The sequence below is a fragment of the Ambystoma mexicanum genome, chromosome 6p, assembly GCF_040938575.1.
Source record: "Ambystoma mexicanum isolate Mex_15411 chromosome 6p, UKY_AmexF1_1, whole genome shotgun sequence".
Lineage (NCBI taxonomy): Eukaryota > Metazoa > Chordata > Amphibia > Caudata > Ambystomatidae > Ambystoma > Ambystoma mexicanum.
The window spans coordinates 1264163209-1264182835 of NC_090935.1; the positions used below are offsets into that span (position 1 = coordinate 1264163209).

Consider the following 19627-nt stretch of genomic DNA (forward strand, 5'->3'; position numbering starts at 1 on the left):
CCCTGCCACTCCCATTCCAGCACCAGTCATCTCGAAACCTTAGAGGCACCAATCTCCTCAGAGGATGTCTTAGAGGCTATACAGTCCGTGAAGAGCACCGCCTCAGGCCCTGACGGTCTAACACCCAAATTCTACAAAACAGTCGCACAGACCCTAGTCCCCCAGCTAACACTCCTATTTAATTCCTTCTTGAACACTGAGAGGGTGACAAAATCCATGGCGGAATCTATTACCATCTTAGTTCAAAAGCCAGGAAAGGACCCCTAGCATGCACTCTCATACAGGCCTATAACACTCATGAACACAGATGGGAAAATCTACTCCAAGGTGCTCGCATCCAGACCGGGAGCGGTTCTCCCTGAATTGATATACAAAGACCAGACAGGTTTCATACCGTGCAGAGGCACACACAACAATATCAGGAGAACACCAAAACTCATCGAATCTGCCAATAGAATTGGGGCAGAGCTACTGATCATCTCCCTAGACATGCATAAAGCGTTCTACCTAGTGAATTGGGACTACATTTGAAACTCACTCACAAGCATGGGGCTAGGCCACAACTTCATAAAGTGGACAATGGCAAACTACGCGACCCCACCCACACAGCTCCGAATCAATGGCATAAGATCATCAACCATTTGAATATCCAGAGGCACACGTCAGGGGTGCCCCCCGTCTCCCCTGGTGTTTGCCCTCTCCATGGAACCGTTCGCTGAAAGGATCCGGCAAAACCCAAATATCAAAAGGCTCACCGTGGGAGGAACAGAATACAAAGATGCACTGTACGCAGACAATGTGCTCCTAACCATCACTAGCCCGGACACCTCCCTGCAACCCGTACTGGAGGAGCTCGAAGACTTTCGGGTGGCGTCCGGCTTTAGGATGAACTATAATAAATCCTCAGCCCTACCTATCAACCTAGCAAAGCGTCAAAGGGACACCCTTAGCCCGGAACTCCCCATCCCATGTGCTGGATCCACAATCGACCAGGGTGTCCGCATCCCCAAATCCAGTGCCCTGGTCTACAAACATAACGTCCTGCAGCTCTTCAAGGGCCTCCAAGCAGATCTGAATTGCTGGAACAGCCAAGAGATCTCCTGGCTGGGCCGAGTTGCGGCGGTAAAGATGAACCTACTTCCCAGGCTAATCTATCAGTGTCTGGCGCTCACAACTCACATCCCAGAGGGGGACCACAACAACCTCCAGCAAGAGATCATGAAGTTCATATGGAGAGGGAAAAGGCCCTGCATCGCAAAGAAAATTATTACCCGCAGCTGCTTCTTCGGGCGGCCAGGGAGCTCTGGACATATCCCGATACAGTCGAGAGGCCCAATTATCACACGCTTTCACCTGGTTCCGAACCGCAGATTGTCCTTGCTGGTTGCAAATAGCGGAGGCATGGTGCAAACCAACCCTATCCGACCTACCACACATACAAGCCTGGAAAGCTCCCCCTACCCTAAACCCGCTACCGGCAACATGCAATACAGTGGAAAGCTGGAAAGCAGCTGCCAGGAAATGGGGAATCACAAGCTCCCTAGGCCCTCTAACACCAGTATGGGACAACCCAGGATTCTCCCCAGGTCTCTTGCAGTTTCGGCATCTGGAAGTCCGGAGGCCTTTGGAAAATATCCAACTTCCTTGAGGAAAGCCACCCCCGCACCTTCGAGGACTGCAAAGCAAAATTTAAGATCCGTGAGGAGGAAAGATTCCATTACTTACAGATTCGCCACTGGATCTCCCAAAGAGTCATCAAAGAACGGGGCTCCAGAAATCTAATGCCCCCTAAAACTCACACTAACGACAGCCCCTCCCAGGGGGAAAATCTCCACATTGTATAGACTCCTGGAAAAGTCAAACAAAGAAGAGAAGAAGATATACAAGACCAACTGGGAAAAAGACCTGGGACGCCTCCTGGATCCATCTGCATGGAACAGAATATGGACAAGACTTCACAAAAGCACCCAATGCGTCGCCAACAGGGAAAGAGGGTACAAGGTGTGCTACAGATATTTTATCACCCCAGTACAGCTGCATAAATCTGGCTCTGCCCCCTCCCCAAACTGCTGGAGAGGATGCCCTCTGGTGGGTACACTCTTCCACCTCCTCTGGGAACGCCCAAAAGCAACAAGCTACTGGAGGGTTGTAATGAACCATATCCAATCTATCACCGGACTCTCTATCCCTTGGGACTCAGGGATTGTGCTGCTGGGGGACACGGGGATGGGGACCTACCCCCATCAGGCAATACAGTCCACCTATGTACTCAATTACTAACAGCGGCCAAGATAGCCTTAGCAAGACTTTGGAAGCATCCTGCAGGACCCTCCATACCACTATGTGCTGGGACATTTTTACAGCGGAAAAGGTCACAGCTCTTCGTCTGGGTAACATAAACCCTTTCAGGAATACATGGGGCCCTTTTATGGACTATGCAGAGCGCTTCCCCGGACTCACACATAGACCCCCGCTCACCCGTTGGTTGGACTGACCTATGCGAGCAGGAACTACTACCACACAAGGATCACATCCCCCTTGGGAGGCGAATCCCCCAACCCCAGCCTCTGAACAATCCGAGCATCCATCCCGATACTGAGTTGTGCCGTAATGTGTCTGGAAAATGCTGATGTCTGTTGTTTTACCATATTTTAAAAAAAAAAAAACAATAAAATACCTATGTTAAAAAAAAAAAAGCGCAGTAAGGATGGAACTCCCAGACTCTTGCCGCACTGCTCTGACAGTACCAATCTCCAAAAAGGGCAATCGGGGCACCGATTTAAATCTAATTCTTCTCACCATATTGAAACTGGAAGCTGCGAAAGAGGGAAAAAAGTTATTCCTCGCCTTTGTAGATATTAGGCAAGCGTTTGACATCATAAACAGACAACTGCTGTGGAAAAAAAAAGCAAAGGTGGTCGTGCCCAAATGATCTTCTCCAACCATTGATGGCTCTGCACACAAATACTATGATTCGCCTCAGAATTAACGCACAAGGAGACTTAACAGATGAAATTACAGGAAAAAAGGGGGTAAAGCACGGCTGTCCCCTAGCAGCTCTGCTTTTTAAAATATTCATTGCCGATTAACCATCAGCCTTGAGAGAAACAAAATCATTTCCCCCACAAATAAATGGCAACCAAATTAGTTGGATCACATACGCAGACGATCTTGTGTTAATGGATTCAACTCAAATTGGGCTGCAAAGGCTTCTTACAAACCTTCAACTATATTTACAGAAAAACGATCTTGAAATAAATGTAAAAAGATCTAAAATGGTGGTGTTCGGCCCAAAAACAGAGAAACGTGACAAGAACTTTAAATGCACAGTGGCAGGAGAACAGCTTGAATCCACTGGTTGTATACGACACCTGAGAGTTGTGTTCAACAAATCGATTTGTGAATGGAACTTGGTAAAATATCTATTAATTCGAACGTGAACGCTATCCCTACAAGGAGCAAAACTACACGCCGCTTACGGAAAATTTAAGTTAAAACCTATACTATGGTTTTACCTTCAAAAAGTAGTATCAACCATCACGTTTGGAAGTGAAGCCGGGTGGAACATTTGTGAGGATATGTGGTGCCAAATGGAAGGCCGCTTTTGGCGGAAAGTACTCATACTGCCTTTGAACTTTTCAATGATTGTCATCCGCTACGTATTGTGCTTAGAATCTCTTCATGGATCCGTGATTTGGAAATCTGTCCCTCCCTTGAGGAAAATGTGATTGACACCAACATCTTTCCCTTATCGTATCTTGAGTCAGACAAATAAGACCTCTTATACTGGACTGTTGAAAGTGTGGGCGGAGAAAATTGACAAAATTCTAAAGGAAGCAGATGTTACTATGGAAAACAGTCCAGTCAAATCCCCAAGCTGCAAGGAAAAAGTTGAAGAGATGGAACTGGATCATAAACACAGAGAAACTGAACAAATTAGTGTCCTCGTTAGACAATGGTCCAGTTGCTTGTGGTATTGATCAACAACCAAACAACTTAATAAAATGTCCATCACGCTACCATAGAGACCAGTTCCTGAGGCTGCGGCTAAACTTGTATAAAACAAAGGAGATGTTGGTATTGAAACATGACAAAGATGTATTGAATAATGTATGTAGGTTTTGTAATAGTGTGGTTGAATCATCAAAGCACTTGATCATTGAATGTCTGGAGTTAATTCCGCAACGATCAACGTTTTTAGAGAACTTTGCCTCCAAAATGGAAATTTGGAGGAGTGGTGGGTTATGCTGCGGACAGGCAACAATTTTAAACTAACATGTGCAGTAATGGACTGCATGGATTTAATCTTGAGAGTGGAGTAAATTCTATCAGGCTAGGTAATCATGTTTAAAAGAATGAAATGTGTGACTTGCATGAAAAGTGTATGGAAATAAGGAAATTCACTGTAATACAAGTTTATAATAAACTAAATGTTACAATAAAAAAAAAATATTAAGTCAGGCTAAGCAATCTGGATAATCAGTAGCGGCCCCCTGAATTGATATATTTTGGCGCTAATGCAAAGATAGCACTGACAAAACAAATGGGAACCAACAATAACGAATTGTAAACCAATGGAAGAATGTAATTATGAAAAACAGAGGAGGCCCCCTGAACGAGAGTGAATCTGTGTCAATGCTAATATAACCCTTAAGGAGGGGTTTCAAAGTTGGTACCAGTAAATATAGTCATCGGCTTAAAGAATGAAATGATGCAAATATTTTAAGCGCACACAATATAAATAACCCAAGTTTCGTAAAAGCTAGCTCAAGGGTATTTAGCAAGCCTACCCTTTCTGTCACATTGAATAAGTATGTTGTGAAGTTAAAGTATACATAGTAACTATTGGATATTATTGGATACTGAGTCCAACATTCTATTACAATTCACAATGATATGCTTCAATGTATAATTCGATCCACACGGTCAATTCAAATGTCAACACAAGATCACCCGTACTTTAATCTCTAGAGATGCTAAGCATTACTATTACAATGTGAAATGATGAACCATGAGTATGCTATGAAGTTGAAGAATACATGGTAACCATTCGATATTATTGGATACTGGTTTTAACACGCTATATCAATGCACGATTATATAATTCAATGCATAATTTGATCCACATGATCAATTCAAATGTTAACACAAGATCATCCGTACTGTAATCTCTAGAGATGCAAAACATTATCTTTACTATGACCTTACAACGTGAAACGATGAACCAACAATTCTTTCTTATGAGTGATGATGGAGCAAACAATATTTACAATGACTAAGTCTACTTAGTGGACAAGATATTTCAGTGAAATCTGGTATCTCAATGGTGTGACTCCATTCTGCTATCATGTCACTATTCTTTGAACCATAATGCCTTTGTTAATAAGATCACATCTCATTTAAGCTCCATTCACTCCATTAGGGACGTATGTTGTAGAAGGGATGATGTCAATCCTACCAGTTCTGAACACAATCCTCCCAAAGCCCCCCTTCTCTTTTTGCTTTTGCTCCTTGCTCCGAAACAAACATTTCTCAAATCATCTCCAGCATGAAGCATACCTCGTGCCAAGGAGATGTTTGTCCTGCCAGCCTTTTTATCAGCTACATTGATGTGCTTTGCCCCAGGGTTACTAAATGTATTAATCTTTCATTTGCTGAGGGGTGTGTCGCGCTTTTTCTTAAAGCGGCTTGGATCACCCCGCTTTTGAAAAAGGACAATCTGGATCCTTTCTCTGTGGACATCTATCGTGCAATAACTAATGTCCCTTTTTCTTTTGAAGATCCTTGATAAGGTGGTTTACACTCTGTTCCAGAATTCTGTTGAACAAAATAACATTCTTACTGACCATCAGCCAGGCTTCAGAATTGGGCATGGCACTGATATTGCTACACTAGACCTCATGGAGAACCTACTGAATATCATTGACCATGGAAAACCAGCATTGTTGATGCTTTTGGATCTGTCATCTGCATTTGATCTTGTGGATCATGCTCTATTAGAGGACAGACTTTGCACAATTGTAGGCTTGCTCCTTTCCTTGGCCCATGCACCGCCAGAGTGACCTCTGGCGAGGCCTCTTCGAGACCCACTCGCATTACCTGCGGGTCCCACAGGGATCTTGTCTTTCCTCTTCCCTGTTCAATAACTACATTATTCACTTTTTGAGACTCCTGGACGACCTGGGTGTTCGGTATACTAATTATGCCGATGACACCCAGATCGTCATGAAGCTCACAGGTTCCTATTCACAGGATTTGGTTATGTTGAACTCCATCTACTCTGCAATCCATGCCTGGATGGCTTCAAATTCCCTGGCCTTAAACACCAAGAAGACCAAACTCCTGTTTGTGGTTTCTCGTTCTAAGCTTAAAATCTTACCTCAGGGATATAAGAGCTTCTCCATTTCTGGCCATTATTCCCGTGCCCAGAAAGGTAAAGACCCTGGGTGTAACTCTGGATGAAGAGCTGACCATGAATCAGCATTTTGCTCAGATTCGCTCGTCATGTGGTTTGATCAATAAACTACTCTGTAACATTTGCCCATTTGTGACACATGAAAATGAGGCCATTCTTACCACTGCTCTTGTCAACTCCCACCTGGACTATTGCAATAGCCTCCTGAGTGGCTGTTCTCAGCTCAATTTGTCACCTCTTCAGATCTCCCAGAATGCAGCAGTTTGTGCCATCTCAGGACTCTCTAGACAGGCCCATACAACTGCTTCCATGCGGGATCTTCATTGGTTGCCTGTGAAGCATAAAGTCACCCATAAACTTCTTACTTTGACGCACAAGTGTGTACTTAAACTGGACCCGAGAATATCTTGTGAATCGCCTCTGTCAGTATGTGCCATTGTGCACTCTAAGGTTAAAGAACAAATTGAAAATTGTTCAGCAAGGTTTAAATTGGCCAAAGCTGGTGAACGCAGCTTTGATGTTCAGAGTCCGATTGCCTGCAACACACTTTGGTACAGCCTCAGAGCTACCCTTACCTTTAGGGGATTTAAAAAAAGGAAGGTTGACGACGTATTTATTCAACCTACCTCCTGATCAACCTGATTCAGCCCCTAATGATCTCCTCCACATAATAATGTATCCTTAGTTTCTTCATTTTTGATAGTTTGTCTTGTCTATCTTGAGTGCGCGCTCTGAGGCCTCCGGGCATGTGGCGCGGTTTATAAAAAAATGTTTTAAATAAATATTCTGCACACTCAAGAGTATAAAGAAGGATAACATTCTATCAATCTGGCGTCTTAATGTGTGTAATAGCGTGGCTAAGGTCCTTTCAAAAGAAAGGACCCAAGTAAAAGTCCTCCTTCATCCCTAACGGATAGACTGAATCAAGTTGGTGTATCCAGAAAAGCTCCCTTTGAGCCAAATGTTTCTGGAGGTCTTCCCCACGTGGGTGTGGTTGAACCACTTCCAAAATGGCAAATCTCATTTGTGCAATTGTATCTCTCAGTTCTGAAAAATGTGTATAGACCGGGGATCTGATGTAAGCTGTCCTAATGTTGGACTTGTGCTCTGTCCACTTGTCCTTTGCCTTTCTCAAAGTTTGACCAACATAGTACTTGCCACATGGGCATCTCAAGACATAGATTACATTCTGAGTCTCGCATGTGGCATAATGTTTTAGTTTAATCTTTTTCCCGGAACTTGGATGTCTTTCATGATCTCCTTTTATTATGTTAGAACAATGCTGGCAGTTAAGACATGGAAATGTCCCAACTTTGGCCTTCTGTAACATTCTCTGAACTGCTTTCTTAGCATGTTCTGCCTTGACTAGAGCGCCCCTGAAGTTATTATCTCTCTTGTAGGCCAACATAGGTAGTTTTGGAAGGACTCGATTAAGATGAGGGTCTAGCCGGATAAGGCTCCAATTTTTAGTAGCAGGACATGTCAGGTACACTGCTTGGGTGTGAGTCTGTTTTCCCCCAGAGCGGGCTGTCGGTGTGAAAGTGTTTGAGTGGGGAAAGGGGGTTGGGGTAAAGTTCCCACATATCCTACCTGGTAGGATGGAAGAGGTTACAGGGTGACTCCCCGAAGAGCCCTCAGCCAGGTGATCCTCCCGCACTGATCCACCCCCAGATACTGGATCCAAAAGCGATAGCCGTGTCCTGGCCACCTGGATGACAGATCCCCGGGGACTAGCGGGTGAGACCCCTTCTGGTTTCGCACAGAACTGATTGTAAATTGGTTGGCTTTTTAACACATTTTTTCTAAACTTTGTGCTGAAAAATCCACTATTTCAATGCATTGCTTAAAAAGTGTTCTTGACGAGTGAACCCACCTGTACCCACTTCAATGGCTGGGGCTCAATGCGCTGGATTGCTCTGCCCAATTTGGGAGAACATAGTTGCACCCACTCCTCTCCATAAATGTATCAGCAATGTATAACATGGACACAGTGAATATATTCCCTCACATCCCACAAACGATGTAACTCCCATAACTACCTCCCTTAAGAAAAAAGGGCATATCTGACACACAGAATTCGGTTTCACAGTACTGGCTCCTGCAAATGTAGAGGACGCCACATATTTGTCATTAAGATTAACACTGCACAGACTACATTGTGCACATTCTGCTAGTTATCATTGTGGTGCAGCTTTAAAGTTCTTATGCAAATAAACAAATTGTTGCTCTTAATAACAAACTGCAATACTGACTGCTTGCTGGCCAGCAGCTAAAGGCACGGTAAGACTAAATCTGTTAGTGTTTGGTTGGTGTATACACCATCATGGATTCATTGCCATTAAACATAGATTTGACATTAATTGGTCTATGGTTATGTCCACACTGCTATTTATTGTTATCTCATTTGGCATAAGGACTTGTTAGGACATACCGCTGAAAATATAAACACGGTTTTCTGTTTTACCTTGGAATTGTCCCTCTTTCGTACGTAAAAGCAAACTGCCACCTGCCTCCAAACGCTGCCACCGGTATGTTTAGCATAATTACCACATGATTTAAAACCAAAGTCCACACCACTCCAACATTTCAATGTATAATGGTGCTGTCTCTATTGAGCCCATTATGGTAGGTAAAGCTTGGGCAAGGAGGATTCTCTGTTCGCATTCAAGCAGTGTGCAGATAATTCAGGTGGGCACAACTATTGTTTTTTTTAATTTTAGGTGAAATGTACAGTACAAATTTGAAAATGGAGGATTATGCCACTCTGTAAAACACACTGCAGAGGCATAAATAATACCCAAGTGATCATGGCAGTAGATACTACAAATGGATCTGTAAAACACAGCTAACACTTAAGATATTCTATTACATACTGAAGTTATAAAATATGAATAAAAGCAATCTATCTTTAGTTACTGTTTTTCAGACAACATTGGACCCATTGTATTATATCTGCCAGGGGGAGGAGTGTGGTCCTGAAAACTATCAACCAAATAATATAGGCTTGCCCAATAAACATACAATATCTAGAATGGTTTCATTACCTTGCCCCAGTCGCGTTGGCATTCAGTAAATGCAGATGGCATTTTGGCTTTCTTCTTACTTTGTTTGAGCTTCTCCCCAGCGTTTACAACTTCTGTTGAATCAATTTTACATGAAGGGCAGTACCTGAAAGCAGATATTGTTTGTACATGTTTAACTGTGTTGTTCATCATCATATACATGCTACGGTCATGCTATAGTGTCAATTCAAATGTAGAAGTACTTATGTTGCAGGTAAGCTGTAATCCCTACAAAATAAGGTTACCGCTTATTACCTTCACCATTTCTCGCACAGAAAATGCAAACATGTGATGATGGAAGGTGCTAATCTAAAGTGAAAAGTGCTTGTGACACCATTGAGTTATTTTTGAAGAAAGTGTATGGATTGTTCCCCAAGCCCTAACAAGTGTGCGCCCTGCATGCTATAATGCAGATATATCAAATCCTATATAATTCTATTAGGATGTCTGTGCATTGTGATAAGTCAGAATCAGGAGACTAATGCTCTGTCATTTTCTTAAGGATTCTTTATTGTTAAGTGTTTCAAATCCTACTCTGTCCCTGGTGTGTGGAGTCCTGTCCTAGATAAAAGAAGTCCAAAGGGTGTTTGTCAAGTTGTCTTACCAAGAAAACCTGTCATCCATCAAACCTACTCTAGTGCGGATTCTGTCCCTACCACTTTGAACACATGAAAATCTTAACACAAGAAGGTTTCTCCCCCAACCTCGGAATGGTGACTGACTTCTGACCCCTTCATGATCTCTCCTAGTGACGGCAGAACGGGCGCCTGGCCCTTTTCAGAATTCCAGTCATAACAATAAGTCTCTCTTTCCCTCTTCGAGTTGTATCATAGTATCATAGTCTCGGATTAGTCTCTTTCGTATTACACTCCACCAGATAGTTTGCCTCAGTCTTGACGAACCAGCCCAGTTTGTTTTCTGATTCACTAGTCCGTGCCCGATATTTTCTCTGGGTTCTTCACCAGATCTTTCCAGTGATCGTTACCCTTTTCTGGGTTGTTAGGTTTCTCAGCTCACCTTGTACTTTGGTTTCTTGAGTCCCGTATTGGGATTGGGTTGCTCTCACACTGTCTTTGGTCTCTTGTACCCCGCCCTTGGGTTTGGTATCTCTTTCCCCACTTTGGGATATAGTCGTTCTCACCCCGCCCTGGGGTATATTTTCTGGCATTCCACCTTCGGGTATGGCTTCTGGTAGCTCGCCTTGGGCTATGGCTTCTCTTGCCCCGTCTTGGTGTATACTAGTTCTCACCTTGCCCTCGGCAATGTTTTCTGGTAGCCTGTAGCCCGCCTTGGGCATTTGCTTCTCTGTCCCCACCCTGGGGTATATTTGTTGGCATCCCGCATTGGGGTATTTTTTTTGTGGCTCTCCTTGGGCTGTGACTTTCCTTGCCCCACCATGTGGTATGTCTGCTGGCACACCACCCTGGAGGTATAGTTGGCCTTCCCCTCTCACGTATCCCAGAGCCACTGCATACCTGGTTCTTTGTTGCGACCCTCCTTGGGCAGACGCAAACTTCGGGGTTGGTGGCGTGGGATCTTCTCGCATCTCAGCCATGGTTAGCATCAGGGCCTCGCTATTCTTGGCCCCTTGCTACTGAGTGGTTCTTGTTCCTCAGCCCAACGTCTGTCTCTTGGTTCAAGACCTTACGGGTGTCCCTGGCTTCAGTCTCAGTTGGTGTCTTGGGGTTTCACAGGCCTCTCCACGCTGTATAATGCCACGCCAGACGTTGGTCTGGCTCCTCTGGGCACACTTTCCATGAGGAGGCCTTCCTGCTTCTGTGGCTCTGCATGAGAGTCTCTCTCCTCAATGAGGATTGTATCTTTTTGTTCCACCGTGAAAAGATTCTTGTTGGTTCCCCACGTTCCCAATTCAGGCACGAACGGTGCCTGAAAGGGTTCAGAAGACAAATAAACAACTTGTGTATGAAGTTGTGAGTCACTACACCATTCAATTTCCACATAATCAACAACATTTTTATCTTTTTGGGATAATGGAGAGTAACACATATCCCTATCTTGGGGAATTGCCTGTCCTCTAAGGCGGGGTCACCCCCAGTGAGACCCTGTTTGCCCTGTCCTTTAGGGGGTGTTAAGCTTAGAGGGCTCACCTTTCTAGTCCCAAAAGGGATGGCTCCCCTATGGGAAGAGGGGACAAATTCCCTGGGTTCGTCACAGCATTGGGAACTGAGCAAGTGCACAGCCATCCTTACCCTAAGACCCAGCTACAATTCTGCATGGGTAAAGAATTTGGAGGGCCCTTAGACCCCAAAGAAGGGATTTACAATGCCTCGAGGCTTGTCTGAATCAGAATATGTGGTTCCATGTAACAAACATTTTAATGTTAGGGTGAGTTTTATGAAAAAAATAAATGAACACCAACCCCAGTGTGCATTATATATTTAGTGATTCAAGCATAAAATCCTTTTATCACAGCCTTATTTGTCAAATGTAAAGGTCTGTTGTCATTCTTACCTTCCCAAAATGTTCTTCGATTAATACAAAGAAGACTGGAAACCTCACTGGTGATATTTGTACCCTTCCCTTTTCCTATAAGGGTATTTCGAAAGATTAGAATAATGATAACCTATGGTTATTCAAGGTTTTGATAATGTGTTTTGCTCAGTAATATAGGTTCACGGTTCTTATTATGAATGAAATATTTATTGGATGTTATCTTTAGAAATTAATAAAAATTAGCCAGTTTGCAAAGCTAGTAAAATTGTATCCTTTCCTTTTGCATAAGTAGCCGCTTTGAATATGTTTCATTTCCAATGGTGGTGCAGCTATCCGCTACTGTTGATGTGGCTTTATTTGACAATCTGATCCACACACACACATAAAAAGAGATAAAAGGAGACCGATCAAGACAGAGAGGACAAAGAGACAAAGGGCAACGAGAGAGTGAGTGAGATACACTTTTTCGGATGAAAAAGAGTCCAGTCGCTGTGCGTGTGTCATTACGGAGGTGTCTGGATGCCTGCGTACGATGCACAGAAGACTTAACACAGAAGGAATACAGATCTGAAAACAGACCACTCGACACAAGTTTTATTCGTTTTCATCTGTTTTTCACCTTCAGTGTTGTACCGAGAAAGCAACCCACAAAGTGTTGCATTATTTCCTTATGATGACTTTAAGAATGGTTGCCTGTTTATTTGTATGCCTCGATTTCTCTGTGACATTTGACATGTTTGGCAGTGAAGAATAGTTATCTTTTCCTTTGCACACCGTGCCTTGAAACACTTGAGTATAGGCGCATTATAAATGCCATATCATATCACATGAATGGGCTGGGAAGCCAGATCCTGTCGCAGGTATTTTACCAATCTGGACCTACTCAGATTAATCACGAAAAGGCACACCCGGAATGGATGCCTATTCGAGTTTTTTTTAGCAGGCCACAAGGTTCAATCCTGTCTGCCATGTTATTTACCAACTAGAAAGGATCTTCTCTGTGATGTAATTTGTGATCGAGATATACAATCTGACAGGGAAATATTCCATCAACACACAGCCCAATTGAGGAAGGTTGATGAGCGTCTTTAATGGTAAACGTAGAAAAGCAACAGCAGCAGCAAACGTACATCAACAGGAACGGTTGCTACAAACAAATCCCAAACTGAACATGCTCCTCCCAAAACCCAACATTTCTTATACCTTTCAAGACACATTGAATCCTATAAGAGGGATAAACACACAGGTGCTCATTAAGACAATTGTGAACTCACGGCTTCCTGCTCATTTTACAAACTTCAAAGGATAACACCCAATTCTGTCATTCCTTCAGCTATCGTGTGTGGAGGCCCATATGAGATGTACAGCGGTGTCTCGTTATAAATTATATACAGCAGCTTTATTTAGTTTCAACTACAAAACAGAGTCATCCTGTTACAGCAGGATGAATTATCTTGGTGAAGGTTCATAAAAATATCTAACTCTGCAGAGCATGAGTAATTCAGCAAAATTATTCTCGCTTATGTGTGCCAAGCGGAAATGGACAAGAGCACAGTTGACACTGGCCTGGCCTAATACATGGAGCAGTAGTACTTATCGGTGTAATACATTTTTTTTTTAAAACAAAGTTTCAATTGGTTTTTGCATAATACAAGTGACAACAAACACCCCTCATCCGCATTCACCAGAGGGACAGATACATATCTTGTCACAATCAAGGAATATGCCAATAATAATCACAGTATATCCAATATTCTCAGGCTGTGCGGTGTGAGAATACCTTCAGGTTTCTCACATCTAATCGCAAGGGATCTTCTGTTCTGGTGGCCAGAGATGGGTTATCGCTTTTGGATCATGACCTTGGGGGTGGACTAGTGATGGAAGATCACCTTAGCGGAGGATCCTTGAGGATTGGGAAGAGGGTGCCAGAGGGCTAGGCACAGTATCCCCCCTTTCCTGATATTGAATTAACCTACCCTCCCTCAGCCTAATTTTCCGATTGAAATGACACACAGTACTGAGAAGAAGATGCCTCAGAGAGTAATACAGGTTACCTAACGGAAACACCACTATAATACTGGGAAAAAGAAGAGGGATCCTGGTGACTACAGGGCTGAAGGTTAGGCATGTCCCAGTTATTGGCCTAAAGGGAATCAGGCAAACCAGGCGAGCAAATCACACCAGAAAACCCTTGATGGGGCGCAGGCGTATAAAAGGTGGAGCGCCAGAGGACTGAAGGAGAGCTGCCTTGGTGGAAGAGGGGAGAGCAGGAAGACCAGCCCAACCCGCAAGAAGCCAAAGGAGAACTGGATGCTGAGACGCTGAAAGACTGCACAGTGAAGTAGAGTGGCAATGCTCGGAGAGGGAGCTGTCTCTCCAGGTAACCGGGGAAGGCGAGAGAAGGAAACCGTGAAAAGTGACGGCTCCTTTGCGGTGGCTTAACAGTGCTCGTTCCCCCAAATGGAAGTACCAGTCCAGGGGTATCTGAGGGGCAGGCGGTGAGACTCTGACCTCAAGGAAGCTAAAGGAAGAGTGCTGCGACCGGTGAGTTTCAGAGAATACGAGACTCCCGGTGTGTGTATGAAAGTTGAGTTACGCTGCATCAGAGTGGTCGCATGCAAACGGCACATTCTCGAAAGCCTCCGGTCAAAGCAAAAGAACAAACCAAAATGAATACAATGCTAGAAGTGGACTTTGTTGAAACAATATAGTGGAGTGTCCCATCTGAAGGAATTATACGTCTTAAAATATTGCTGATCAATGAAGGATCCTAAGAAAGTAATATGAACTGTTACTGCTGTGAAAACGAGATTGAAAGCTGTGAACGAGCACCCAAGGGGAGCTAGTGAAGTGTGAGCAAAATGCAGACCGAACAAAAGTAAGCTGAATAAGGGCAAGAGAAGGCTGTAAATGAAAGCTTATGAAGTGAAATTTGGTAAAGAGAGCCAAGGAAGTGCCAAGAAAGAGAAACCATTCATCTATAAACTTGTGAGCTTCTGAGTTGGTTGGGAACTGTCAAACCATTCTAAGTCAAGATGGCAGAAAGCTGGAGCAAGGGTAACCGGTTGCGTGACCTGTAATGGGTCGACCGTGCGGCCTGTCAACTGTGCCTAGACCAGGCAGCCAAAAAAATACAAGAGAATTGTGAACACAACCCTGAAACAAGATAAGGCGGAACATTATGAGGTTGTTTTGTAAACCAGTGCTTGCAGCTTGGGGAAGGGAACCCTGAGCTCCTTTTGAACACTGTTTTGTGAATCAATGCTTGCAGCTTGGGGAAGAGAACCCTGAGCTCCTTTTGACCATTGTTTTGTGAACCAGTGATTGAAGATTGGAGAAGGGAACCCTGAGCTCCTTTTGAACATTGTTTTGTCAACCAGTGCTTGAAGCTTGCGGAAGGGAACTCTCCTCCTTTGGAACATTGTTTTGTGAACCAGTACTTGCAACTTGGGGAAGGGAACCCTGAGATCCTTTTGGAACCTTGTATACTACAACCAAGGGTGTTTGAAACTTGGGGAAGAGAAAGCCAAGTCATGACGGAACATTCGGAAACATAACTGTTGTAACTTTGTATACAACAACCAAGGGTGTTTGAAGCATGGGGAAGAAACCCAAGTCCTGACGAATATTTGAAACCCATAACTGTTGGAACTGTATCCAAAACTTGGGGACGGGAGCTAGAGGCTGCTCCAGACTTTGCGTTGAACACTCGTGAGGAGTTAGAATAAGCCTACACTATATTTTTGTATTAGATGTGAGGGCAAGCATAGGTTTTGACACAGAAAGACCTTTGATTTGGACTTATGGACATAGACTTTCCTTAGTTTCTTCAAGTAGGGAAATCCCCACCATAGCAATAGGGCAAGTTAGGCATTATATCCATCCTAATACTCAATAAAAATTCTACTGTTGAATTGTCAATCTGTTGTCTGTGTCATCTCTTGATACCATGCCTGTCTCAAAGCGGGCACCAATGCATTTAAAAAGTCACTTTGGAACATCCCGATCCCCTTGCAGGTTTTAGGTTACCCACTCGAGAACCACAAAGTTCCACACTTTTTGCAACCATTCAAACTCTGTCTGGGCTGGTCTCTGCTCCCACTTCTGCGCAATGACTAGACATATTGCTATAAGTAGGATCATATATCCACTGATTCGTTTTTTAGTATAGATCCTTTTCTCTGGCCTATTAGTACGGCCACTGCGCTGGAGTCGGACACTCAGCGAGAAGTTTCTAAAGGGAAGAGACAAGTTTCCTTAACTCCGATTGTGTCATTATGAATTTCACAAATGGGGTCAGTTGTCTGTTGGCTGCAGCTTTAATGTGCAGATCTGCCAGCCAGTGCCTTAACGGATAACCGTGAACCCTTTCCCCCTCTCACTCGCACATTTATGCTGTTTACAGGACTCAAACGACATACCTGCCCTTGCATCATGACTAGGCACCCTACCTTCCGCCACGCCTTGAAGAATCCCTGCTCTAGCCCCGGGAGAATTATGGGTTATGGAATAGGGGTGTAAATAGGGTTGGAATGGTCGATCTGGCCCCCTTCGTCAGCAACGAGTCACAGATGTCTGCCACTAGGACCACAAATTATATGTTCCTCACCGTAGTAACTACTGTACTCCTAGTCCATAGTCCCCTTTCCTCCATACTGTATGGGCGTCCCTCGCTAAGGAAGGGAAACAGAACCTTTTTCACCAGAAATAATTGTCTTGCCCATTAAATTTTGTTGCACGTGGGGTACAGCCCTGTGTGCAACATGTGCTCCATTGACTCTGCCCACCGGCGCCACTCCTCAGTAGTCCCCTTTGACGCGTCGGCTATACTACAATTGCCTAATGACAGGTTTTTTAATGGGGAGGATGGTGGGCCGTATGAAGCAAAGGGGACTATGGACTAGGAGTATGTTAGTCACTACGGTGAGTAACATAATTACTCCTACGTCCCAGTCCCCTTTCCTCCAAACTTTATGGGTGATTACCACTGAGTGAAACAGTGGGAAGGAGAGTTGCTCCTCTAGGAAAACAAGTTTTTAAAAAACTGCCTGGCCAAATGCTGCATCTGATCTGGCCCTGGCGTCCAAGCAATAGTGATTGAAGAAGGATGATGGGGGAAGCCCAAGTAGCTGCCTTGGTGATTGTCTGCCATGGCACATGTCTTTGGAAAGCCACAGCCGTGGCCTTGGCTTTGACCGCAAGGGCATGCATGTTTGCTGGCAAAGTCATGTGCTGCCCCTCATAAGCTTCCTTGATGGCCAGGACCATCCACCTAACTATTGTCGCCTTGGATGCTTGGCTGCCTGCTTTTGACCCACCGAAAGTGACAAACACGGCATCCAATTTGCAGAAGCTCCTAGTCATGTCCAGGTAAAATCTCAGTGTACGCCTGACATCCAGACAGTGCAACACTTTCTCTGCCTCGTCCTTTGGATTTGGGAAGAAGGTTGGAAGTACTATCTCCGCATTGAGGTGAAAAGATGACATGACCTTTGGGAGAAATGAAGGGTGCATCATTAGCACCACTTTGTCCTGGTGAACGTGGTATATGGCTGTGATGCCACTAGAACCTGAATCTCACTGATCCTGCGGGCTGAGGTAAAGCCAACCAGGAGAGTAGTCTTAAACGTAACCAGACTGATATCCACTGATGCCATGGGCTCAAACGGCTTGTGGGACAGCGCGCCCAGCACTACATTGAGGTCCCAGACTGGGTGTGGTGCCTTGACTGGGGGATACAACTTGGTCAGAACAGCCTAATATTTCTTGACCACTGGATTCGAAGAGGAGACGACAACACTGGAGTTTTTGTAAGCCCCTTTGGCCGCCAGATAAGTAAGACAGGTGTCCACCTGCACACCAGAATTAGCTAAATGTGATTAAAAAGATTACACAAGGTCTAGCGTATATGCCAGAGGGTCTATCTCGTTTGCCTTGGCCCAGTGACAGAACCTGGTCCATTTGCTTCTATATTGACTCCTAGTGGAGCTGCTCCTTGCCCCTTGAATGATGTCCAAGTTGTCCTGTGAAAAGTGCAGTTGTTTCAGGGTCACATGTTCAGGAACCAGGCTGCTAGGGCTAACTTCTCCGGTGCGAGGTGTAACACCATCCCTCCCTGCTGGGATAAAACGGGGGCTGGTCTCACCGGAAAGCAAACTGGAGGTTGACCCGACAGTCGGAGGAGCTTGGAGAACCAAGGTCTGGCCAGCCACCGCAGCGCTATCAAGATGAGGCGAAGCCACTGCGCCTCCTTGACTTTGCAGATTACCCTGTTTATCAACAGGGTTGGGGGAAAAGCGTATGTCCACATGTCGTTCCATTGAATCTGCAACGCATACCCCAGTGAACCTCTGCCCTGTCCCATCGAGGACGCAAACTGATGACATCTCCTGTCGCTCGCGGCGGCAAATAGGTCTACTTGAGGATGGCCCCACCTGTTGTAGATCTCCCTCAGAACACCCTCGTTCAACTTCCACTTATAGTTGTCGACCCCCAGCCTGCTGAGACTGTCCGCCTCTAGTTCGATTCCCCAGGTGGACGGCTGATAGGTATGACATGCATTACTTACAGTAAAAGCATTTCTGATGGTTGTATCTGCTTAGATTCACATGCCATGCTGTGCATAGTCCGACATCCAGTGGTAACTGCGGAGTATTGCATCTTGTCTTTCGAGAATCGAAAGGGGACATCAACATGGGCGTGCCTGTAGCACTATCCATACGTGACGTGTAGTGTACCCAAGATCCCTCACGTGTCGAGGTCCCTACGATTGTATTTTTTCTGCCAAGAGGGAGCCTTATGACTATCGTGAGTAAAGAAAAGAGAGAAAGTAGTAAGACGTCTGTTCCTTCCATGCGAGCGGGGAGGAAGGGTGGGAGCATGTGAATCTAAGCAGATACAACCATCAGAAATGCTTTTACAGTAAGTAATGCATGTCTTCTGATGTTTGTCAATCTGCTTAGAATCACATGCTGTGCATAGACTAGCGAGCAGTACCCAGAGTTGGAGGTGGGTTGTGAGAAGGAACAGTAGTGAAAAGATGTCTTGGTACTGCTTGTCCCACCTGAGAATCAGACCTAGAATGAGTGTCTAGACAATAGTGTTTTGTAAAGGTATGATATGATATGGCATTTGTAACGCGCCTATACACAAGTGTTTCAAGGTGCGACGAGGCAAGGGGGGGAAACAAAGGGAGACAGACAACGATCCTACTAGGCCAGGTGTCATTCAGATCGCGCAAGTGCAAGGGTAGAGGGGAAAGGGAGAAGTGCAAGGGGGAAAGGGAGAGGGGAAAGTGCATTACAGGGTCAATGGCATATAGGAATTAACAAGGGCCAACAAGTGGCAGTGCGAGTAAGTGCAGATAAGTGCTGGGAAGGGGGGGGCTGTGGGATACAGAGACAGTCCCGTAGTGCAGGGGGGGTGCCAGGGAGGCAGTGCAGGGGAGAGTGGCTGGGCCAAGGACCGAGAACGGCGAGTGGCCCAGTTGCAGATTCAGTGCAGTTTCAGTAACTTTAGCAGGGAAGAGGGGGAGAGAAAGCGGAGGCGAAGAGGAAGGTTTTGAGGTGCTTCCGGAGGCAGGAAGGCTGTTCCAGAGGGAGGCCCCTGCATCGGAGAGAGATCTGCCACCAACTCGTTGTTTGGAGAAGCGGCTGACCTTGAGGGAGTTGGAGGCGGATGAGCGAAGAGCTCGAGA

At 44.9% G+C, this 19627-nt stretch overlaps 1 protein-coding gene across 2 annotated transcripts in view; it reads right to left on the minus strand.

Moving 5' to 3' along the window:
• UHRF2 (ubiquitin like with PHD and ring finger domains 2) overlaps positions 1 to 19627 on the minus strand; it is a 1897232-nt gene that overhangs the window by 1060536 nt on the left and 817069 nt on the right. For both annotated transcript variants that reach the window (XM_069625927.1, XM_069625926.1), the window contains exon 7: positions 9460 to 9583. In XM_069625927.1, the coding sequence (XP_069482028.1) occupies positions 9460 to 9583 (124 nt within the window). The remainder of the gene's footprint in view (positions 1 to 9459; positions 9584 to 19627) is intronic.